Source organism: Urocampus carinirostris, chromosome 1 (genome assembly GCF_059441175.1).
Source record: "Urocampus carinirostris isolate Australia breed hairy pipefish chromosome 1, RoL_Ucar_1.0, whole genome shotgun sequence".
Classification (NCBI taxonomy): Eukaryota; Metazoa; Chordata; class Actinopteri; order Syngnathiformes; family Syngnathidae; genus Urocampus; species Urocampus carinirostris.
This window is the reverse complement of record NC_142349.1, coordinates 51,928,999-51,952,558: the sequence shown is the minus strand read 5'-3', so window position 1 is coordinate 51,952,558 and position 23,560 is coordinate 51,928,999. Positions and strand designations below refer to the sequence as shown.

General features: G+C 36.9%; 1 protein-coding gene across 1 annotated transcript in view; it reads left to right on the top strand.

The window, feature by feature from the left end:
* Window positions 1-23,560, top strand: part of LOC148375106 (retinoic acid receptor alpha-A-like) — a 44,515-nt gene that overhangs the window by 9,316 nt on the left and 11,639 nt on the right. Inside the window, exons 2-3 of the mRNA XM_088344807.1 lie at window positions 18,621-18,775; window positions 22,857-22,998. Of these exons, the coding sequence (XP_088200933.1) occupies window positions 18,621-18,775; window positions 22,857-22,998 (297 nt within the window). The remainder of the gene's footprint in view (window positions 1-18,620; window positions 18,776-22,856; window positions 22,999-23,560) is intronic.

The following is a 23,560-nucleotide window of genomic DNA, read 5'->3' as shown; positions in this document are numbered from 1 at the left end:
TCACACTCACAGTTTGCCTGGGAATGTGAGAGTACACTGACTAAGTTTGAACCGAGTGTGCAAAAAGGGAGGAGTTGAATAGTTGTGTGTCAATGTTTATACCAAATGGACATATTTACAGCATTGTGGAAGTGCATGTGGATTCACCCTTCCTTCACATAAACGATAACAGCTTGAAGTTAAACAGCTGGTTATTCAAATATTTGTCTTTTTCAAGTGCTCAACTGTAACTTGTCTCCTGACACTATTCATTTGACTGGGAATGCTTTTTATTTTGAGTTGCATCAATGTTACGGTTGAAGTTGAAAGTGCATTAGTCCACACCAGTGGTTCTCAAATAGTGGGGTGGCCCCCCTAGAGGGTTGGGGGAGGGCTGTCAAGGCTCTGTCAATTGGGGCGCAGGCCCGATTGACCTCGTGGAGCTATTATTTAATTTTAACTTTTCCAGAATAAAGTGTAATTGCACCTCCACAACACTAGTGGGCAGTGGCATTGACATCAGTGGCATTGTTTTGTTAGCATTTAGCCTCCATGACCTGAAAACTTTAAGGACAGACGCATTTTGAGTGTAAATCCGCTAATCCTTGCCAATTACAGCAAAACTACTGTATTATTTTTTCAATAAATTCTAAAAGGGCATCAGAATATGAAACACATGCATGTTGAATGCAGATAACTGCACAAGAAACATAAAACGAGAGGCACATAATGTAAAAAAAACAAGAATAAAAGAAATAATACGAATGTTAAATGACCTTTTTTGCCTCTAGTCTCTTAAAAAACGGATCCAATGACGTCTGCTTTTGCCGGGCTTTTTACAATCTGTCAGAAATGCCTCAGGCAGACATAATAAACGATAGCCCGACTTGACAACACTTTTTCTGGGTGATTTCTTTCCACAATTTCCGAGACTTCTTGGAATATTGCTAAAATATCTTTCATTTGGTATGATTGAATGATGGCTGTGTCCTCTTCCTGCCATCTTGTCTGAACCCATTCTCCTTCTCATCTCCAAACTCTGAACTGTGACTGTGACACAAAGCGCATGCTGGGATATTCACATGTGCACCCGGTTGCCAGGCAGATTTTGAGCGATAGCCAGTTTGTTTGCGTTAAGTGGCTAATAGCAGCGCGTACTTTTGACTTTGTATCCTGAAATGTCTTTGTAACTAGAGGCAATTTTTCCTGTTGAGGTACTTGGTAACCTGAAACTTTCCTATTTAGAGACATTCGTAAGTAGAGGTACCACTGTATAGGCATTTAGTTTGAAGTGTTGCAACGAAGCGCAGCAGGCCCTCAAGTGACCCCATGAAAAAAAGCATTTTTCACTGATGCGGGGACAGGTGAAGAGAGACTAGGTAAAGAGACAAACGAAAGTGTCATCCCATAGCACTCCACCAGGACCACTGTGGGAGGCAAGCAAAGACCGGTGTGCTTGCTGTGTCAAAATGTTGGCAGCGAATAGCATGACGCCAAATAAATTAAGCTGTCACTCAAAGATATTACAACCCAAGCACACTGATAAGATGCATGAGTTTTTCTTCAGCAGAGATGTGATGAAATGTGTAGATCAGGCATGGACAGATGTGACCTGTTAGCACCAATGTTGAGCAATCGTTGTTTTGTCTCCACCAATATTATGTGATCAGTTGAAAAAACGATCATAATTGAGAGGTACTGGCCTACACCAGCAGGACATTATAGGCATCTTGTGTTAACAACTTTAAATGAACCTCTTTTATATGCATTATTCTGCCAAGGCAATCGAAGCCCCCACTGAAAATGAGTCTGAGGCCCCTTTTTGGGGTCACGACTCTCTAGTTGAGAAACGTTGGCCTATGCCTGTATTTTTCAACATTTTGTGAGCCATGGAACATTTCTTTCATTGAAAAAATCGGGGCACAACACCAGTCAGTGAGTTTTGTTGCATCTCCGGTAAAAGTAAATCCAAATGAAAGATCGCTTTCCCTAGACCGTAGAGGCACACAAATTGGATAATTTCCCACAGCTCAGTACGACAGTTAATTACTGTGCCGCGGCACACTAGTGGTCGAAAAACACTGGTCTACACGGCAGTTTTTCTTTGTGAAGTAATACGATTTCTATGCTGCATCAAAACTGAATTGTTTTTTAAAGGGACAGAGTGTAATATTTGCAATTTAGAGTTCACTGTATTGTGTCATGCGACCGAAACTAAGTGCGAAGAAGCACAAAGAAGAATACAAACTACGGAGACTCAAAGTGACCAAACTTAAACACTTTTCTTCTGATTTACAAAGTAAAACAGAAAAGAAAAAGGGTAAAAGAAGAGAGAAAAAAGAAGAGACAAATAAAAATTATCATACAGGAAGAAAGAAAAGGAAAGGAAGCGATACAGAAAAGACAAAGGAAAAAGGAAGGGGAGGATTTAATTGTTTTTTTTTTCATGCTGAATGCTTTTATACAGCACTTTTCAGGGAACTTATTGTATCGTAGCAGCAATCACAAAAGCGGCAGTACTGATATTTAATATTGTAATTTAACAAATCAACATTAGTCTCATCTCATTAGCTGTACCGCTTATCCTTATTAGGGTCGCGGGGGGGCTGGAGCCCATCCCAGCTATCCTCGGGCAGTGGGCAGGGGACACCCTGAACTGGTTACCAGCCAATCGCATGCCACACAGAGACAGACAACTCACTTGCTCATTCATATCTAGAGACAATTCATACCAGCCAATTAACCAATTAATGTTTTTGGGACGTGGGAGGAACCTGGGGTGCTCGGAGGAACCCCTTGCGAGCAAGGGGAGAACATTCAAACTCCACACAGGAAGGTTTGATCTCATGAACTCAGAACTGTACCGAACACCTGCTAAACACTGCGCTGCCGTGTTGCCCCCTTGGCAAAACAATACTTTGAAATAGTACAGCATCGGCATCCGAACACACTAGTGTTTTTTTAGTCAAATTAGATGATGAGCAGATTTACTTTTGCATAAGACTCCTGTCTCATTTACCATGATTTGTGAGTGTAACTTGTTTGATGTGCCATCGCCTTTCATACCTAGTCTATTAACTATTCAATGGTTTTAAATGGCAAATATTCATCATAGATATAGCTTCTTAGTTTGGCTCTAAAGAGGCACCAGATTAATGCATTTAAATTCAAAATGGGCATTTTCCTCTTGGGGAGAATGCCCCGGGGACCCCCCTAGGCTGTCCAACCGCAAGGGTCTCACACAATTCGATGAGCAACACTAAACTTTGTCCATAGTTATGTAATGTGATTGCTCATAAGTTTATTTTTGTTCAGTATGAAAATTATTACACGTTTCAATGGCGATGCATACTCTGGGTGGCAGGTAAGTAGCATGTCAATTGGATGGTTGGGGTTCTAATGAAGGAAATAGAGAGTAGCTGCATGTCCCCCTCCAGTCAAAACAATAATTCCATACAAAAAAGATGAACATTTGTTATATTGCAAAGACGGACAATAAAACTGACGTTATGTATGTTGAATTTATCCGTCCCATTTTAAAATAACAATTGAGCCTATTCGTCTCTTGCAACAAATGTCCGGTATTTACCAGTGGCGGGTTGTGCAATTTACACCCAGGCATTCAGTGATAGTCTTTAGTGATGTGTCGTTCGCGAATGAACTGGCTCATAGAGGTGAACGACAGGAGCGGTTTCTCGTCAAGAAGCTTATTTTCTGGTATGCATTCCCAGTATGCATGTCTTTTTTTTTTTTCAGGGATTCTGTGTTTTTGTTTCTAAATTAGTTGAGTATAAAAAAGGTTAAAATTGTTTTGTATTTTATCTCTTTTTGGACATCTGTAAATATTTAAATTTACGTTTCCTGTGTAATTCAGATAAAAATGATAAGTTTATTACAGACGCTGCCCTACTTACGAACAAGATACGTTCTGGTTGAACTTGTTCGTAAGTTGCCTCAGTGCTATTTTTTGTATGGAATGTATGTTTAAGGTTTGTATGAGTAACCATTATAGTTTTGTACTAATTAATAAACATTTAATAAAATAATATGCTCTGTAAAGATAAAAAAAAGTTAAGTTTAACTTACTTTTTGAAGATGAGCTTCAAGAGTTAGGCGACTTTCTCCTCCGTGGTAGAAAGTGGCAGAAAAAAAGCGATCCAACTATTTTCTCAACTGAAACAAGCTTTCTTTTCCAACTTTCATTTGAAAAGAAATGGCTCGCCTCTTCTTTACACTTTACACAAACCGTATGAAATGGATGCAAGAGATATTAAACAATAAAAATGTCAAAGTTCTTAGCAGGCTGGAGATACAGTATACACTGTAGTATGTTTACACATGAATTAGGAAGAGGAAGCCGGATTTCTTCTTTGAGGTGGATGCTTGGTGAACGTTCACAGCGCCACACGCCGGTAGTGGCAGAAAAAAGCACTACAGTACTCTCCTGTACTCGGAAAAAGCTGCACAATACAAAATTACAAAATCTAACTTACAGAGAAGTATTTTTTGACATGCCGAGAAAATGTTCATATCGTTTTTCTTAACTCGATTGTTCGTAAGTAGGGGAGCGTCTGTACTGTATTTCATAGTTTATTTGTCGTTGCACTGAAAATTGAATATTTGTAATTAACATTTTGATGTGTGTTTCTCAGAGATTCTGAGTTGCTTGACATTAAAGTTGCTTATTATGAAAAGGTCAAATATTTTAGACTTTGGCGCATTACCACCCCCTAGCTGATGTTTCCCAAGGCCTTCCAAAGGAATTCACTCTGCCAACAAATTCTGATTGTCTTAACCAACATCAACAACTATGATGAGCTAGAACAAATTGGTTCGCAAGGCAGAAATGTCTCTCTTCTTGAGTACATCTGGCTCAGAGGTCAAATTTGTTTATGACATGATACCTTTATTTCCCCCCCCCCCCCAGTATTTACCAACTCCACTCATGGATGAAAGTATGTACTGGTTGGGTCATGCATCCAAGGGTTAAGTACTTACAAAAACAATAAAACTAGCCATGTAAGTACACTTTTCTTTTAAAAATCGCATCAACATTGCAACACTAGTTTAAGAAAACAGCAACTATTTTTTTTCTCAAAATCGTGCAGCCCTAGGTCCCCGGTTTAAGAACGGGTGGAAACATATGGTGGCCTGGAGATGGATGGGCACCATCAGGCTGTACTTGCCTAAGACACACCACTTGAAATGCTGCTGCTACAACCCTAGTGCTTAAGGGATTCATCCAACCAACCATATTGATATGAGACACAGGCTCGACCATTATTCATATTTCATACTTTTACCAGACATCAAATGTTACACTTTGAAATAAAATGCACTGAAGAATTAGCTTTTTGGAGAGTGGGTTTGGCGGTTTTGTTGTATATTGTCTTAAAATATTTGGTGTGGCTCTCTTAAAAATAGAAAAAAAATCAAAATATTTTGCTTTCATGGCTCTTTGGGTTAAAAGATTTCGCCCAAGCCCTTTTTTAAAGACTTGTAGCGTATTACATAGCGATCCCTAGCATCTGTGAAGTCAGTTGCAATCTGCAGAGGATTACTGAACTTTTCTGCATCCACAAATTTGTGTTGTCATCGTGTAGATCTACTTAAGGGTCTGCAAGCTTCACCTGTGAGGTGGCGCCGTTCACTGCAGGTGCTGGTTGCCAATAACAGATCATCAGTGAGTGGTATTTGTGTTTGTGTGTTTGGTTTTTCTTTCAGTGGGTCATTGTTTAATACAGCCCCAGTTTGTGGCTAGCCAGTCAGAGCAGGGCTCCTGTTTAGAAACAGTCGTTGGGTGTACTTTAAAAGGCAGTGTCATTTGCAAAACATAGTTTGCACTCTTAAATTATGGAGATGTTATCAAGATATGGTTAATGGTATCTGATTTTTACTGTGCTGTTACGTGGTCAATGTTTAAATCCTGCAGCTGTGATCTCTTCTCTATCAATAAAGCTGTCCAATATTTTACTTTTCTATATCTAATAAAATTACCTTGTCTTGAAGGAAATACAAAGTACTCTTTACATGTCCAAAACCTGACATCAAATCAGGTTACATTTTACGGAGTTTCCGACAATGCTATTATTCATTCACATTTTACTGAATTGGCTAATGTAATATTGGTAATGTTGTACGGTCCACACACGTCAGTTGTTTTTTACCATGTTTACACAAGATTTATGTTTTTAAAAAATGATCTTTTGTTACATAATACTAACATTTTGGGGGATTTGTTTATTCAGTTGCAGTATACCGAACTGTATTTAATGACACCTTTTAGTGGAGGTAAAATGTTGGCAAGTTTGACTTGATATATCTGGAAATTATTTAAAGTAACACAAGACCGATCAAAGAGACCGCCAAAACTTTTTCGTCTCTCTTCTTTTTTTTTCCCTGCTTTTTCCAATTTTTTTCCTAGCTTGACTTTTTTTTCTATAGTTTCTTTCTACTCTTGTTCTTTGTTTTCTTTTATTTGTTTCTTCCTTTTTTTCTACTTTACAAGCTTCTTACTGTTTTTTTCTTGCTTTTTTTCCGTTTTATTTTTTCATCTCCTTTTGTGTCTTTGTTTCTTAGCTTTTTTTTTTTCTTTGCTTTTTTTGCATTTTTTCTTTTTGGTATTGTGCTTGGCCTGAAATATAGTGTAATATCACTGAATGTCACTACAAGCCCCTTCCAAATTACATCTGAAAAAATGGGATTTTAAGAGGTCTAGCAGACAAATCAACACATACGTTTCAGACACAGGCTGTTGAGGCGACACTGTTGTGTCTAAAATGCGTATTACCACGGCCATAGATATCTATTGATATACGTATTAAACACAGTTTGTTTTGAAGCGGCAATGTTGATGACTGAGATACTTCCAAAACTAATGAGAATTCAGTCTGTTCTGTCAAACTCAATAATTTTGCTTCAATCTCTTACACAGATGAAATTTTCTGATGTAATGACAAAGTCTCTCAGTCTCATTTTGCCAACCACTTCTTTGTTTTCTGTGATAGACATTTGGCATGGTGATTTCAACAATATAATACGCCATATTTTTGATGTTACTTACTGTTTAGAGATTTTACATTGATGAAGTGGAACTTGTTTTCTTGTCATGCGAGTATTTCCATTTGAGAATTGTACCGAAAAATAAATCGATGATTCGGCTCCATTGCCTTGCGCAATCGTGTTCATTGGGTAATACCTTGGAGTTGACCTTTTGCCTCAAGGGATAAAAAAAAAGCCTCTTTAGAAATGCTGACAGGCTGGCCACTGATTGATTGAACACTGATAGACAAAGCAGCAACTACGTGAAGTGACCAACTTGCTTCTGGTGGAGTTGATTGTGCATAATCTTTTGTAGTTTTTGTTGAGGGGAATAAAATATTTTTGTGAAAGGCAACCCCAAAAATGTACCCTAAGGGCAAAATAATAGTTAGTTCCAAGACATAAACAGCAATGATGATTCAACTTTGCATAAATCTTTTTGTTTATGAATGGCTCTTCTCAGATCATGTATGTGTTCATAATATGATTAAGAAACAAACATGAAACAAAAAGCCATTTCTAAGCCACTCCTGCTCCAGGGTTCCTGTGGATCTTTAAAAAGTCTTGAAGGGCATTGAATTCATTATTATGTAAATAAGAACTTCATTGGCATTAAAATGTCTTAAATCCAATTTTCGAAAGTCTTAGAAATTTTAACACATTAATAAGATTTATGTTTGTTTTAACTGAAAAGATTGAATAGCAGCAATTGTCCTTTTTCATAATTCACCAATTTACTTTTGTGGCAACACTGCATGACCACAATAATAGAACTTTCAAATCTATGATGTGGTTTTAGTCGGGCTTTTTAGAGCAAATGCATGTATGGGTCTTCCTACAATACGCATAGCAACTTCGGACAGAGATGTTTACTTTGGACCATAGGAAAGTGTACAATTACTGAGAAGTGTCTTTCTGACAAATGTTTTCCCTATGGCTAAAAGCTGTGCCAGGTAACGTGTATTGTATGCAATAAATATTTGTGTTTGTTTTTTTTTGTTTCCATTGTGGGTTTTTTTGTCGACTTGGTCTTAAATTTTATTTCAAAAGACAATACAAAAGTCTTAAAACGTATTGAATTTAATTTGACTTAACCCCTGTGCAATTTAGTAGTGAATATACCCTACAGAAATCATTACTAGAGCCATAGGATGCTGTGAAGAGTTGTCCAAAGTATTTGTTTTACTTTGTCCTTTTTTGATAAAAACATATTTTTTGTATCTTTGGCACTGAGGATGGATGACATGCAAACATATTTTCCTGTTCAGGGCAATAAATTCACTAACTAACTTTGTTTTATTACAACGAGACTTTCATTCATTCATAGAATCTTTTCTCTATTTGCCCTGCTTGACCTTTTCATTATTTCTAATTCCCATTTCTCTCTCTGCCCTACAACTACATCGGATTAAACTCCTTATTTAATCGCCCGATCATCCTTCTTTAGCTGCACACACCTGCTCATCTTACCTAGCACCACAAACTGATTTTTTTTTTTGCTTCATTGTCAGAATCTCTTACCCTTGACTTTTTTTCAAAACACAGGTAGCGCTTGAGTCTGACTCATGTGCCAGTAATTAACCGTTTTCTTTTGTTTAAATTGCTTTTTCTGCTGGAGGATCTGTTTTTGAGCAACTCTTAGTTACATCAGAAGTCTCTCTTCCTTCCTTTTTAAGATCCCATTTGTGCTTGTTATGTGGAGGTCACATCCAATTGTCTGCTGAACAATTTCGATACCATCATATTTAGACATTCTTATGATTTTTATTGTACATACCATTATTGTGCCTGTGCAGATATGTCTGCTTTTAAACATGGTTTTGTTCAGTATTGCGGAAGCCATGACACGAGTGGCATAGCATGTGTCAAACTCTCCCCTTAAACGCTACAGCTGTGCACATTGAATCTTTCGCCATTTTTTAAAATCTCAGTTCTGTGTGAAATTAATTTTTGCCTTTTCCAAGTTTACTTTAATCTGTAAGTTTTTTTTGTGGTATTAGTCATGTTGATTTCAACATAATTGATAACAATACATCTGCCACTGATGAGTTTTTTTAAGTTTACTTTGAATCTTATATCTATCTGAATCCCCTAGATTCTAACAGACTTTTAATGCAAGATGGAACCAACCGAGAGTCCCTAAAAGTTTGCTAAAATGGCTGCATCTCAGCACAATAGTGCACATAATGGATGACAAACCCTTGTGAGACAAAACTGCCAAAAGTTATTGTGTATATAGTGTGTAATTTTTAACACTAAATTATATATGTTATGAATGATCAATATTAGCAGCACTCTGCTTTAAAACCATTACTATAGTTAAAATGAGTCCAAATTAGGATTTTTTTTCCCCGCTTAAACTCGTTTTTTGCTCTCACCTATTGCTGTGTTCAATGTGATCATTATCATCATCATCATTATTATATATTCTGTTAAAGAAACGTCTCGGCCAATCTTGACCAAAACATACTCACTATGCAGGCTTGATTGTGTGGCTGCATTTGATGTGTTCAGTGTTCGTGCAGGTGCATGAAATCCATAAACGCTTGAATTTTAATGTTGTGTTTTCAAGTATCGAAGTGTGCTTGAATTTTGGGTTAAGTGCTTGTAAATGCTTGAAATTGTCGCCATGTTTCTCAACACTGCCTACAAATGAGGCTGACACTGCTCTCTGTTGGCTTTGCTATGCCATTGCATTTCTTGTTCCCTCAGGATAAACTGTAGCTTTCATTAGATTGTAGAGTCATTGCCCCCTACGAGTTGCGCCCAGGAGGACAGGCGCATGCTACACCTAAACAGGGCACTATAAAATGTGTATTAGTGAAAGGATTACTAATCAATTATGGACATTTCTTATGGGCCCTGCAAAAATTAAGATTAAGTGTTAATTAAGTGTTTCTCAGTGGTAAATTGTTGTGGGAAGATCTTTCTGCAACTGAAAATGTAAGCAACAGATTGACGTAAATTTTACCTAAAACCTATACGAGGAGAGATTTGTCTCCAAAAACAAATATATTCGCAATTCACTCAAGATATAAAAATCATACGTCTTGATAAAGACACACGTAAGATTAAAATAGCATATGTAAATTGCGGATATGTTTGTGATTTTGCAAAGTACATGATTAACCCTGGAGAAATTTAAAAAATTGCTTTGAATTCCCAAATAAAGTGCCTGAATTAGGTCAAAAAAAGGTGTATGAAGCCTTGCACGTTGATTATAAAGATAAAAAAATAAATCAATGATCTGCCAAAGATCACACAGCTCTCAAATAATAATAACAGAGATAGATGTTTGTATAATTTAGTCACCATTATTTTCACATTTATAAATATTCAATCGGTATATTCTCATTTCAGTGAATACTGCTTTTCGGGCTCCAAAACAACAGTTCTCATAACTTTCCCAACCCAAAGCAGCTGCTATGTGGTGCTTTCGGAAGACTCCCAATATTTAGGAAACTGTCGAATAGTGTGCCAGAAGAAAAACACAAACACAATGTATGAGTGAAGTGTCAATGGGACAGAAAGTGTGGAAGGCTTAAATGTGGATATGAGAGGGACCATTTCCCCCGTGTTGTCCCCCTTTAGAAGAGAGTAGATCAAGGGAGGGAAGCTCAATCTCTCTATAGTGGAATGTCTGGTATGGTTACCAAGGTAGGGGGTGGAGAAAAGTGTGTATGTGCTCTATTGGTTGCGTGTGTTAGGTTAGAGGTTAGTAGAGGCAGAGGGAAAGGAGGAGAAGCAGAGGGATTGTGTTTTTAATCTGGCGGGTCACGACCTCAGAATGTGTCGCACTCTATCATTGCCATGTCTCTTAACAAAGGAAAAGGTTAGAGAGGGTGGAGAAGAATTGTCGTGAAGTAAAAGTTCTATATTCACCATTATGTAGGCTAAAGGTATCAGGAGTGGCAAGGCATGGAAAATGACTCTAGAAACAGACCGCCTACCAGATGGTTCTTCCCACCTTTTCAAACGTGTTATTTTTACAAAATTTTGCACTTTCACATTTATTTGATCTCATTTTGGGGCGGCAGTGGCTCAGGAGGCTAGAGCGTTCGTCTTGGGATCAAGGGATCCCACTTCGAATCCCGGCTCGTCCGTGTTACATTTTCAAAGTGTCCTTGGGTAAGACACTGAACCCCTAATACCCCCAATAAGCAGGTTAGCGCCTTACATGGCTGCAAGGCCGCTATTGGGAAATGTGGAGCACATTGTAAAGCGCTTTGGGAAGTCATTGACTTGAAAAGCGCTATATAAATGCAGATCATTTCAGATCATTTCATTTTAAAACCCTCTGTTGAGCTATAGGCACAACTAAGAATAGAAATGTCAGTTGTGACAACAGACATCCCTCGGTTTTCATGGTTAATGGGGACTAGAACCAGCCGCAAAGTGAAAATCTTCAAAGTAGCATCACACCTTTATAAAAGCCCACAAAGGGTTAAACTTATCTCAAGAACATGTCATTATGGACTGAAAGTATACAACTGTTACAGAATATAAATTATTACAAATAATAAACACACAACACATAATTCCAGTTGAGTCAATGGCCTTAAAGTCTTTCTAAAAAGCGAAACGAAATTGGGAGGCTTGTAAGAAAGCAATTTAGACGCTAGCATCGGGTGTCCTCGGATGGAGACAGATGGGTTAAAATAAAACCCTCCCAAAGTTGTTGATCCAGGTCATCCGTTTCATGGGTCCGCAGGGGTGTCTTCGAAGAGCTGTTAACCTAGCCATTAGCAGTAGGCCGGACCAAGCAGCACAGCTCTTGTCTTTTCCCGGATGCCACCTGAGTTGCTTCTTCAACACTAAAATAATCCACGAATCACCCGCTGGTGATCATTACACTCTTCTGAGTTTTGAATTTATTGAATCGATTCATTCTTTTGCGGCCCATATGCTGAGTACATGTAGCATGGTAAATAAAACAAATATATAAGTAGACAACAATTAGCGCTTCAAAGTTTTACTCTTTCTAATGAAAAAATGACAAAGTTCCTTCGTCATTGTCAGGGGCATAGAGAGATAACGACCGAAATCATGTCATACCTTCACAGGAAACGTCAGGGGCTGAAAAGTTCTTGCAAAGTTCATCGATATTCAGTGTTCTTGCAATCAAATGTTATTTTACATGCAAAGTGCCATTGTGTTTATAGAAACTCATTTATGTGACATTTGGTGCAGCAGCAGCTCAGGAGAGTTTGCAAGTTCAATTTCCGGCTCCTCCATGTTGAATGTCGAAGTGTCCTAGGGCAAAACACTGAACCCCTAATGCTTCCTATAAGCAGGTAGGCGCGTTACTTGTCTGTCGCCGCTATCATAAAAAGCAATAATTCATCCACCCAAGCACAAATTAATGTGTAAATATCAGCATTGTAAAACACTTAGCTTTTATGTATATACTTAATTTTTTATAACGGTGGCAAATGTCGCGTGCTTCTGCTTTGCATGTGGTTGCTCAGTGACCTGATTCTTCTTAGAAAGCAGCTTTTGGTCTTTCCGGTGCGCTGTTGTTGATATAGAGCAGGGGTGGGCAAACTATGGCCCACTGGCCACATGCAATATATATATATATATATATATATATATATATATATATATATACACACATACAAAATGTAATTAAAGTATTACTAATAAAAACATGTTTTTTTGTGTTGTTAACTCTTCCCCCATTGTCCCCGTGTGTGCGCCTACCTCTAACCCTATTACTACAAAAGTAAATATAAAATACAGTGCTTAAAATCAGGGACATAATATATTATTTTGCTTTCATTTTGAAAAAAAAAATACTATGGAAATACTTCAAAAGTACTACTACAGTAATACTATAATACAAACATAGTACTGCAGAAACATTACACCAGAAATACAACCAAAATAACAAAAAATACTACTATGGAAATACTTCAAAAATACTTGGAAAAAGAATACTAGAAAAAAGACCTACAGTAAAACTATAATGAAAAAATAATACGACAAAAATAAAATACCACAAAAAGGTACTATGGAAATACTACAAAAATACTACTTCGGAAATAGTACAAAAATAAAACTACAGAAATACTGCAAAATCTGACTGTAGAAACACTGTAAAAATACTAAAAAAAAAATTCAAATACAGTAATTCTACAAAAGTGAAGGTCTAATTAAGTGATTAAAACTGGCACCTAATTCTGTATATAATTTTGATTTAATTAATTCATTTTGCTTTAATTCAAGTAAAAAATATTACATAATATAGATGTCTGGATATATATTTAACCATCATTTTAAAGAAATGGATAAGTCTCCAGAACTGGCCCCTTGGCCACATTATTTTGATCCAATGCTGCAGACGACTCCAATAGTTGCCCACCCATGATATAGACCAGCCATAGTCGCACAATGCTGCAAGCTCAGTCAAAATAAGTTGCAGAGGGACGTCATTCAATCACGCTATAACAATTGCCTATGCTAAGGTTGTCCACCTTGTCCTTTTGAACAGTGGTAAAATGCTGTAGTTATATGCAAGTATCTCATTATCAGCTTTTTGTACAGCCCTTTGGGACTTCTTGGGATTGAGGGCTATACAGATAAACATGACTTGAATTGACTATTAGTAATCAAATAAAAATGCCACTCTTATCAAAAAAACATAACATTATATGAGGTGTTATATCAAAGATTAATGGTAGTCCCTCATTCGGGCCCTATCTGTGAGATGATAGGTGGGCACTTGCAATGTGGATGGATGTGAATCGATCAATGGAGGGCTGAGCGGATAGTTTTTTTTTTTTATCTTCTGTGCCAAAAGCTCTTCATGCAAATGAAATTTTTTTTATTGGTTGCATTGATTATATGCCAGAATGCGCCATTATTTGACTTTCTTTGTATGTAGGCCTGTCACAATAATGCTTTTTTTCTGGTCCAGAAACTACTACCATTACTAAATGCAGGGATCAGAATTTTCCACGGATCCGCGGATTTCCGCTGTTTTTGAACCCCAAAGGCATTCCGACTTTTTCACTTTTTCTCTTGCGTAGCAAACAAATTCAAAATCTGACTGTCTCACTCTTTCCTTTATTGCTCTGGCGCACCCTGGCGGCCGTTAGAAAAATTGGCCGCATTGTTGGGGTTGGCTCCGCCCTGCTTTATTCCTGGACCCTGCCTATTTCAGCTGAAAATGAAAATCTCCATTCTGATCCCTGTAAATGATAGTATTGAGTTTTTATGACATGTACATTGGAAACTAACTTCTCAAGTACGACAGCAGACGGTGGTAATCTTGTATCATTCATTTGAAACCCTCACGCACATGTTCAAGGTTTTCCTTTTTTATTTGATGAAAATGGTGAAAGTAAGAAAAGTATTACAGAACATTGCACATAATCTGAGTTTCAAATACAGTCTTAATGCCTACTGTAACCCAAAAGAAAATAAAGAGTGAAGAGTTTATTCAAGTGCGTCTAAGATAAACACGTGCATGCACGGGCCATCCAAGCAGCCTGACAGAGGCTGCAATGTTGATTTCAGCCCAAAGCTGGCGTCAGCAAGCACTGTATAATATTTTGACGTTACGGACATCACCTTCAATTTAGAGAGTGGGGTCTCGAAAAAGAAGGTAAATTCATTTTATGTATTTGCCAATACATCCCCAATCCGAGACTGCAATACATGCATAAAATAATGTATTTACTTTTTTCCAAATGCATTCATTAATAAATGTTTTCTTTTAAGTCTAAATCTAAGACAATTTCATCAATTTGATTTTAAATGACTTAGAATTCGAGTCATTGTATCACTTGTAAAGAGCTGCCCTGTCCTTACTCCAAATATTCACCTTTTTTGCCAGCTAGACAACTAACTGAACAATAAGCATAATAACCAGTTTTTCTTTTCTTCCCGTTTATTTGGACAAGTGCCTCTACCATTACCGGTACTCGTATGAAGTCGCCGTAAAACAAAAAGTACAACAAGATCTCGTTAGCTGTTAACTACACGGATGTATTGTAAATTAGGCTAAGACATGCTAACAAGAATTAAAACAAGATTATGTTTATTTTGTACAAAACGTTACTATAAATAAAAATCTTCAGTCGAGCACTCATAATAAATTTTCTACTTACAGACAAATTATCTCCAAAGCAACAACTAAAGTTTGAAAGTCAGTGTCTGAGCTGATGTTTAACCTGGCGTACCACATCAAATTTCATTGTAAAAAATGCTCTCTATGTTGTTGTCAATGACAAAGGCGATTCTAATTTAGTTCATTTTTATTTTGGGGGGAGTTATTTCATAGATACTTAAAAAAATAAAAACTTCTCCCTCTCTTTTTGACAAGGAAACAGATGAATGGGAACACACTTCTATTCTATAGCATATGAATAATTTATATTTTATGTTGACAATATCTGTTTATTATTTGTTATTGCAACATCCATTGCAGCCTGGTCATCCTGGAAGGGGGATTACCTCATGTGCGGTCCCTTCTCAAGGTTTCTTCATTTCCCTCATGTTGAGGTTTTTGAGGTTTTTCCTTGCCCTCATGTAAGTTTTAGATGAGGGGATGGTGTAATAATAGTCTGTGGTTTGCAAAAATCTGTGGTCTGTGCAGCCCTTTGAGACTCTTTGTGATTAAGGGCTATACAAATAAACATGACTTGACTTGACTTGGGAATATGACATATACTAGATGACGACTTTCAAAGACTTCATTGATACAAACTTTTTTTAATCTCTCAAAACAGCAATAATATTTGTCTTCATCGAAGCGCTGACGGCCATTTGACATAACAGGCATTCTTAATTGGCATAGCAATCAAACAAGTGGCCTGACAGCCATTAATATACTACCTGCATTGTTCTAAAATAACTCTTGCAAATTGTCAACAGAGTTTAATGAAATGTCAATACAGCCTACATGTAAAATCTTAATGCAGGATCATGAAAATAATCCAACAAATCTATAAAGTCCATGGAATAGAGAGTAGAGGTGCGAGGTGTATCCCTTGGGATCTTATTAGCCTCGTAGTTGACCTGGTCAGTGCAGGCTAGCGACTATGAATAACCACAGTAACTAAGCTGAGCTAAATTTAACCTCCTTTCATGCAAACTGCTTGAGGCGAGATTCAGCCACAATAACTAACATATCCAGGCCTAATCCCTTATTGTGGTTTCGAGCCATACCACTAAGGTGTACGTGTGCGTGCTGCGGTGTTTCCTGCAGATTACTCAAACATGTTGTGGGGCGACAGAGCTCAATAATATGTTGGCTTGTACAGTGTACCCGAACCTATTTTATCCACGCCCTTCTCACTTTTTTAACACCTGACCTATTTTTATCCATCCACATTATTAATATTTCATCTTTTGTTTATGAAGAAAGGCAAAAATAAAAAATCATGATGCAAATATTTGCATTCTAAAATTAAGAATCGGTAGTTTATTTTGTGAATGTCTTGATTTTCAAGTTGAGCCTTTAATTGAATTTCCGAGAGGTTGCGTTTCGTTTGGTTTTGTGACCCTACTTGGAAACCTTAATCCTGGCACAATAATGTCTGTCTGTCTGTACACAGAGATGTAAAGTTTAGATGATAGATTGATACAGAGAGCGAAAAATATATTTATGGTTCTTTTATGCTTTATAGACACTTCTTTACCCCTAGTGGCCCCTGTACTCGGCCCCGTCCTCTCAACAGCGGCGGTTTGTGATTCGGCTTGACGCCTGGGTCAATCCGAACCCCGCCCGATCATTCCCCACCGGGGCCAGTGCTGTCCGGCCGCACTCCCAAACCAAATCTCAGCCGCCTGGCACGCGATACCTTCCCTGCTCTTTCAGCACCAGGCAGGGCTTTAAAGTCCCCGCCGTCACGATTGTGTGGCGCCGGGGTCTTTCACCAGTTGACGCCTGCCTCCTGAATGCTAGAATAGATGCGAGATTGGTCTTGAATTTCATTGAATGTGGACTAAAAGTCTTAACGTTGGAATGGAAAACCCTGGTCAAGCCTTCATTAGAGAACAAAAATGGTCTAATTCTCTTTGGCTGAGGACTCTGAAATGCTATTCTACTTTATTGCTGCCCAAAACATTACTCATCCACAGCATAAATAACATGGTTAATGTTTGACCATTTACCATTCTCACCATGTATCCACTTAACAATGTTTTATTTATTTTTCCCATTCCACTCTCCTGTCTCATGAGTCACAATAATCTTCTCTTGTCTTTGCTGATAACAATGTAGTGTCAACGTTTACAAACTACTGGTACATTGATTGCAAATTCTGGGTTCATGCGAGTGCTTGAAATTCTTGAAAAAAGTTGTATTTTAAAATTTTGAAATCAAAGCCGAAAGTAAATGAGCACAAAGCCCATTGTAATCCATTTTTATGCACCATTATTACGCACAGGTTTACACAATCATTGATTAACTTCTGGAAAGAGAAGTTTAACATTTACAAATCTTTCACAAAGTGTAAGAACTGGCCATAGAATAGAAAAATCATTTTCAGATTGTGATCAAATTTCACAAGATACTAGGTAAGACTTCAAGCTATTGTCTCACCCATTTCTTTCGCTAAGAGGCCCATGCTACACCCTTTTGCAGGTATTTGATGGCAAAAACAATTCAGGCGGGTATAAAAACCTTCTATTTCTATGTGTTCCAACTAAGATCGCTCAACGTTGTTGCACTTGCAGTGATTATTTCAGTTTGAGAGTGTTAACTTTCAAAAGAGACCAAATTGTCAATATTCTGTAAACTGTACAAGGACAGCATTAACATTTTTTGGGTACGTCTTGTAATGGGATTTTAGGCGGATTTTACAGGAACTTTAAGGGGTTAACATGCTTGTAAATGCTTGAAATTGTTGCCATGTTTCTCAAGTCTGCTTAAAAATGAGGCTCACACTACTCCCTGGTGGCTTCGCTTTGCCATTGCATTTCTTGTTTCCCTTGTGATCATCAGACACTTACATTAGTTCGTATGTCATTGTCTTTTGAAGCGTTATTGGCCCTTATGGGTTCAGCCCAAGAAAGCAGGTGCATGATACACCTAAAAAAAGGAAATTAAATTATTGGTGCAGGCATTCGACTCAATTAATGACATTTATTATGGGCTGGGTTAAAAAAAAGAAATAAGTGTTTCCTAGTGGTGAAATGTAATGGGAAGAAATTCCTGCAACTGAAAATGCAACTAACTACATTATACTTTGATATTTGCAGATAATTTTTATCCAACAGCTATATGACGAAAGATTTGTCTCAAAACCAAATATATTCACGATTTACGGAACATCTCAAAATATATCTTGATATATGCATACGTATGATAAAAATCACATTTGTGAATCAGATTTATGTCTGCAAAATACATGATTTACACCGGATTTCTTCTTTTAATGGTACAGGAGAAATTGAAAATTTCCTCTAAAGTCCTTAAATGTGCTTGGATATAGCCATTAAAAAAGGGCACCCACCCTGCAAATTACATGTGTCAAAATTGTAACCAGGTTAGATTCTAAATATGTAAGGGACCCAAATGTGAATCAACTGATTGCAGAAAAGTTTTTATTTTGGTGTTTCACTGATTTGTTTTTGTTCAATTCTTGCAGCAATAGAAACTGAAAGCACAAGTTCTGGAGAGGATTTGCTGGTCACAAGCCCTCCATCTCCACCACCTCCGCCACGGATCTACAAACCTTGCTTTGTATGTCAGGATAAATCCTCAGGATACCACTATGGAGTCAGTGCATGTGAAGGTTGCAAGGTAGGCAATCTTGTCCAATTGCAACTAATTGAGCAGGAGTGGGCAAACTCCAGCCCGTCGGCCTTTTTAATCCAGTGTTTTTCCGAAATGTCTTACCTTGTCGAGACATCCTACCGTCAGTGTTCCCTCTAAGCTGCGCGCGTGCGCAATTGCGCACTGCTTGCACATTCTCAGCGCACAAGAAAATCTAGCCAGCGCACAAAAATGAGGGCTCAAAATTACTAATTAAGAAGCGACTCAAGTCAAAGTTACAGTGCATGAAGGTAAAAATACACGGGTTCCTCTGACGTTGTCCTAAATGCGGTATTTTGAAGTCAAGTCGAAGGAGGACGAAGTTGAGTAAAGTTAGTAGAGTTTGTCGGAGAACCGGCTTCTTCGGCTCGGCTCACTAAAAGGAACCGTCTCTTTCGGGTCCTAAACGGATCTTCGGGTTGTTTTTGCTTCTTTAATCCCAACATGACCAAATAGTATGTCAAATTATGCGCAAAATGACTTAAAGGAAGCGGGGAATAGAACAAAAAGACAAAAAGACCAAAATGAAAAAGTAGTGGAAAGCTGGGAAAAAAAGAAACAAAAGCAAGAGAAAAAAGAAGGAAATTTTTTGAAAAAAAGCCAGAAAAAAAGGAAAGAAAGAAATGTAGGAAAAAAGTAAATAGAAAACAAAAAGAACAGCTCGGAAAAAATAAACACAATCACATTTTTTTAAAGGAATTTTAAAAAAAGTAGAAAAAAAAAAAGAAAAAGTTTGTGTTGCATTCAAATAATTTCCAATTATATCAAGTGAATCTTGCCAGCATTGTACTTCCACTAAAAGATGTGATTAAGTACAGTTCTGTATCTTACAACCGACTAAATAACCCCCCAAAAATGTTAATATTATGCGACAAAATATATCGGGAAATAAAAACAAATGGATATGTTGTGAAAGAATTGACGTCTTGTGAAAGAAATGTTTGTCGGCCGTACAACCTTTGCAATAGTACATGAGTCAATTAATTCAAAAGAGAAAAATAATTTTGCATTGCCTGAAACTCAGCAAAATGTAACTTGATATCAAGTTTTTGACATGTTTGATAATTAATTATCTTGCCACACTTGGGATTATGGTTGCTCACTGTTGTTTCAAGCGTTGCTCACTGACTTTGTGTGAACGCTCAGACCCGTGGAAAATTAGAGGGAACATTGCCTACCGTAGGCTGATCGGACAGCAATTTTGTTTTCTTTATCATTAAGTAAAACCAGCAACAATGAAACTCAGAATTTTTGAAACAGAACTTGTACTGATAAAATTAAGCAAGGGTTAAGCCTAGGTGTTATCACGATAAAACATTCAATATCAATAAACGTTGTTTTTGTATTCCAGCTGTATCCCCTTTGTCCATCTGTGTGTCTGCTACAAAAATACTACTACAGAAATACTGCAAAAATATTACAACATAGCAAAAAAAATAGTGGTAGGATCGGCCTTAAAAAGCCAGCCGGCCCAGCCCCTGGGTATGAATAGTAGGTAGTTGCCTTGCATGGCTGACGCTACTATCGGTTAGTTAGTGTGTAAAAGGGAAAATCGTAAAGCACATTGTAAAGCGCTTTGGGAGGTCTTCATTGACTTGAAAAGAGCTATATAAATGCAGACCATTTACATTTAAAAGCTTGAACCAGGCCGAGCCCAACCAATTACCGTATTTTCCGCACTATAAGGCGCACCGGGTTATAGGGCGCACAGGGAAACGGGGTTCTTTACTGTGCATATGACAATAAACACTTTGAATTGAATTTAGTTTAAAAAAAGACTCATCACAGAAAGATCAAGATAGTTCTAAAACAAGATACCGGGAAAATATAAATCCGCATAGCTCACCTAAGTTCTCTTGCAGCCTTCACGTAACCATGGTCTTCTTAATACCGTGAGTGTAATCCAGGAGAGTAAAATATTTACAAATACAGAATAGTAAAACATGTTTTCTCTATGCCGTAGTGCAACCCAACGTGTGATTCACATTCATCTTTTTCGGCCAATTGCAGGCTTTTTTTCATCCCTTCAGCCAATACGAGCCTGTAAATGATAAAAAGGATCCGCCCCCTTTACCTCAAAATAACTTTAGCCAATAGTGACTGATTCAAATGATGATTGACACATTGGTTAGGAAATGAAACGCCGGTACATAAATCCCAGCATACACCGCGGACGACTTCGCCTTCGGGGGAAAATCTAGTCGGCGGCTGCTTGCTTTAGTTGCAAGACTTTGCGACTTAATATTGATCCTTATATAAGGCGCACTGTATTATAAGGCGCATGGTCAGCTTTTGGGGGAAAAAAAAAAAGCTTTTAGGTGCGCCTTATAGTGCGGAAAATACGGTAACATGATTTGAGGGACCCGGCCCGGAGTAAACCTGAATTTTCACATTTTATTTGTGATGAGCAAGGAGGATTTTGGCCGTCTCTGACAAATACCTATTCTAGTTGTCAAGATATTCATCAAAGAAAAACACTTTTTCAATGCATATTATTTATTTTCAAGCTAAGAAAATTACTTTAGTTGGTTTTTAAGTGTTTTAAAACCAATTTGATGAAATCATAACTTAATTACAATAAAATTAAAAAATTAAATGCATTATGTTCATACAATTTTAAATGCATATAAGAAATGTTATCTTTTATCCTTATGCATCGCTAAGGTATCAGTAGCGATCATGTTTTTTCTTCTGGTCTTTCCCCTCAGCCATTTTATTTTAACCCAATGTGGCTCCAATCTTCGGGAAGTCTTACAACAGGGACTGTGCAACGATTTGGAGTCGCACTGGGTTAAAAAAAATTGGCCAAGGGGCCAATATTGGAGACCTATCCAATTTGATCCTTTTCTGAATAAATAAACATGCAAACATTTACTTGTAATATTTCTTCATGTTTGTCTTTAAAGATATTAATTTTATGAAATTGGTTTTGAAACCCTCACAATTCAAACAACAAACTTAATAAAGTCCCTGTTATAAGCACTAAATTTGATACTGTACTTGGTTTTGCAGTATTACTGTATTTATATATTCTGGTATTTTTGCAGTATTTTTGCAGTCGGATGTTTTTAGCATTACTGTATTTTATTTTTTTAATATTTCTATTTATGTTGCATTCTTGTTGTAGTTTTGATGTATATTTTTGTAACTTTACTGTAGTTTTAGTTGTATTTTGTTGTATTTTGATTGTAATAATTGTGTCGTAGTATTTTTGTTTTACTGTAGTAGCATTTTTGTATTATTTCTATAGTTTTTTTGCCCCTTTAGAATGAAGACCAATTACTATACCAGGTACCTTTTTTTTGACTTCTAAATTTGATATTTAAATTTATAGTAATAATGTGGTATTTTTGTATTTTTTTCTTGTAGTAGTGTTTTTTATTGTACTTTTACATTTGTGTTATTTTTGTAGTATTTCCTGTAGTTGTATTGTTTTTTTAATTATAGTTTTACTTCAGTATTATTTTTGTAGTATTTCTATAGTATATACTAGTTCCATTTTTAAGCACTAAATATAAATAGTTTAGTAGTGTTTTTGTTGTCGACACACAAGAGGATACTTGGGACAAAGTTGGCACCAATAAAACATTTTTTATTACTAGTGCTTTATTTACTATCACTATATACATACATACATACATACATATATATATAATTATATTATTTTATATTATATTTTGACCATTTTTGAAAAATCCTGAAGTGCCGCATGTGGACCCCGTACAGTAGTTTGCCCAGTCTCGTCTTGCAATGGCTAATTGCATAACGTGTCAGGGGAGAGGCCACGACCTTTACACCTCCCCTAGGATCACTAATCCTCTCAGCCTTATCTAATCCCATAAACACACACACAGAAAATCTTAACATGGAATTAGTGTTTACTTTGTTAACCATTGTGTGAGTTTTTGTTAGTCTCAGATCACTCTTCTCTTTTATCTCCAAATGCGTTCAAAACACAAAAATGCACTTAGTATTTTGGGGGGTCAAAGTTTTGGCTTCACAAGATATTCAAAGATTTTAGTAGCAACCTTGTTTTTTTGATATAAAAATGTACATATTTTTGTTTAAGGGTTTCTTTCGAAGGAGCATCCAGAAAAACATGACTTACACTTGTCATCGAGACAAAGTTTGTGTCATCAACAAAGTAACACGGAACCGCTGTCAATCCTGTCGACTACAGAAATGCCTCGATGTTGGAATGTCCAAGGAATGTAAGTTCATTACAAATCAAATTGATTAATATGAATTAATTAAATTAAGTTTAAAGGTATACTGTGCAATATTTAACCGCTATGTGTATGGTGTATTGGTTTGCAACCAAAATGGAGGACAAAATTGAATACAAACTATGTAGATTTAAAGGGACAAAAATGCAATATTATATTCCCTTACTTTTTCTGCCTAGCTTCTCGCAAAGAAAGAATGAAAAAAAATAAAAGAAAAAAGGAAAGAAAAGAAGTAGAGAAGGGACAGAAAATATAAAAAATGAAGAAAAGATATATGATAAAAGGGATGTGAAAAAATAAAAAAGTAAGAGGAAAAAAGTAGAATAAGACAAAAGGGAAAAGAAAAAGAAGTAATAATGAAAAAGAAAAGAGAAGCAAAGAAAAATACTATTTAAAATGAGCAAAGATGTTTTTTTTTTTTTTTTAATGGGGAAAGAAATCCTTAAAATTGTGTGCAAAAAAAGCAATATGGGTGCCAATCATGTCAGCTCCATTGGTGAGGATCATCATATGTCAACAAATGCTTATTGCTAGACTGACACATATT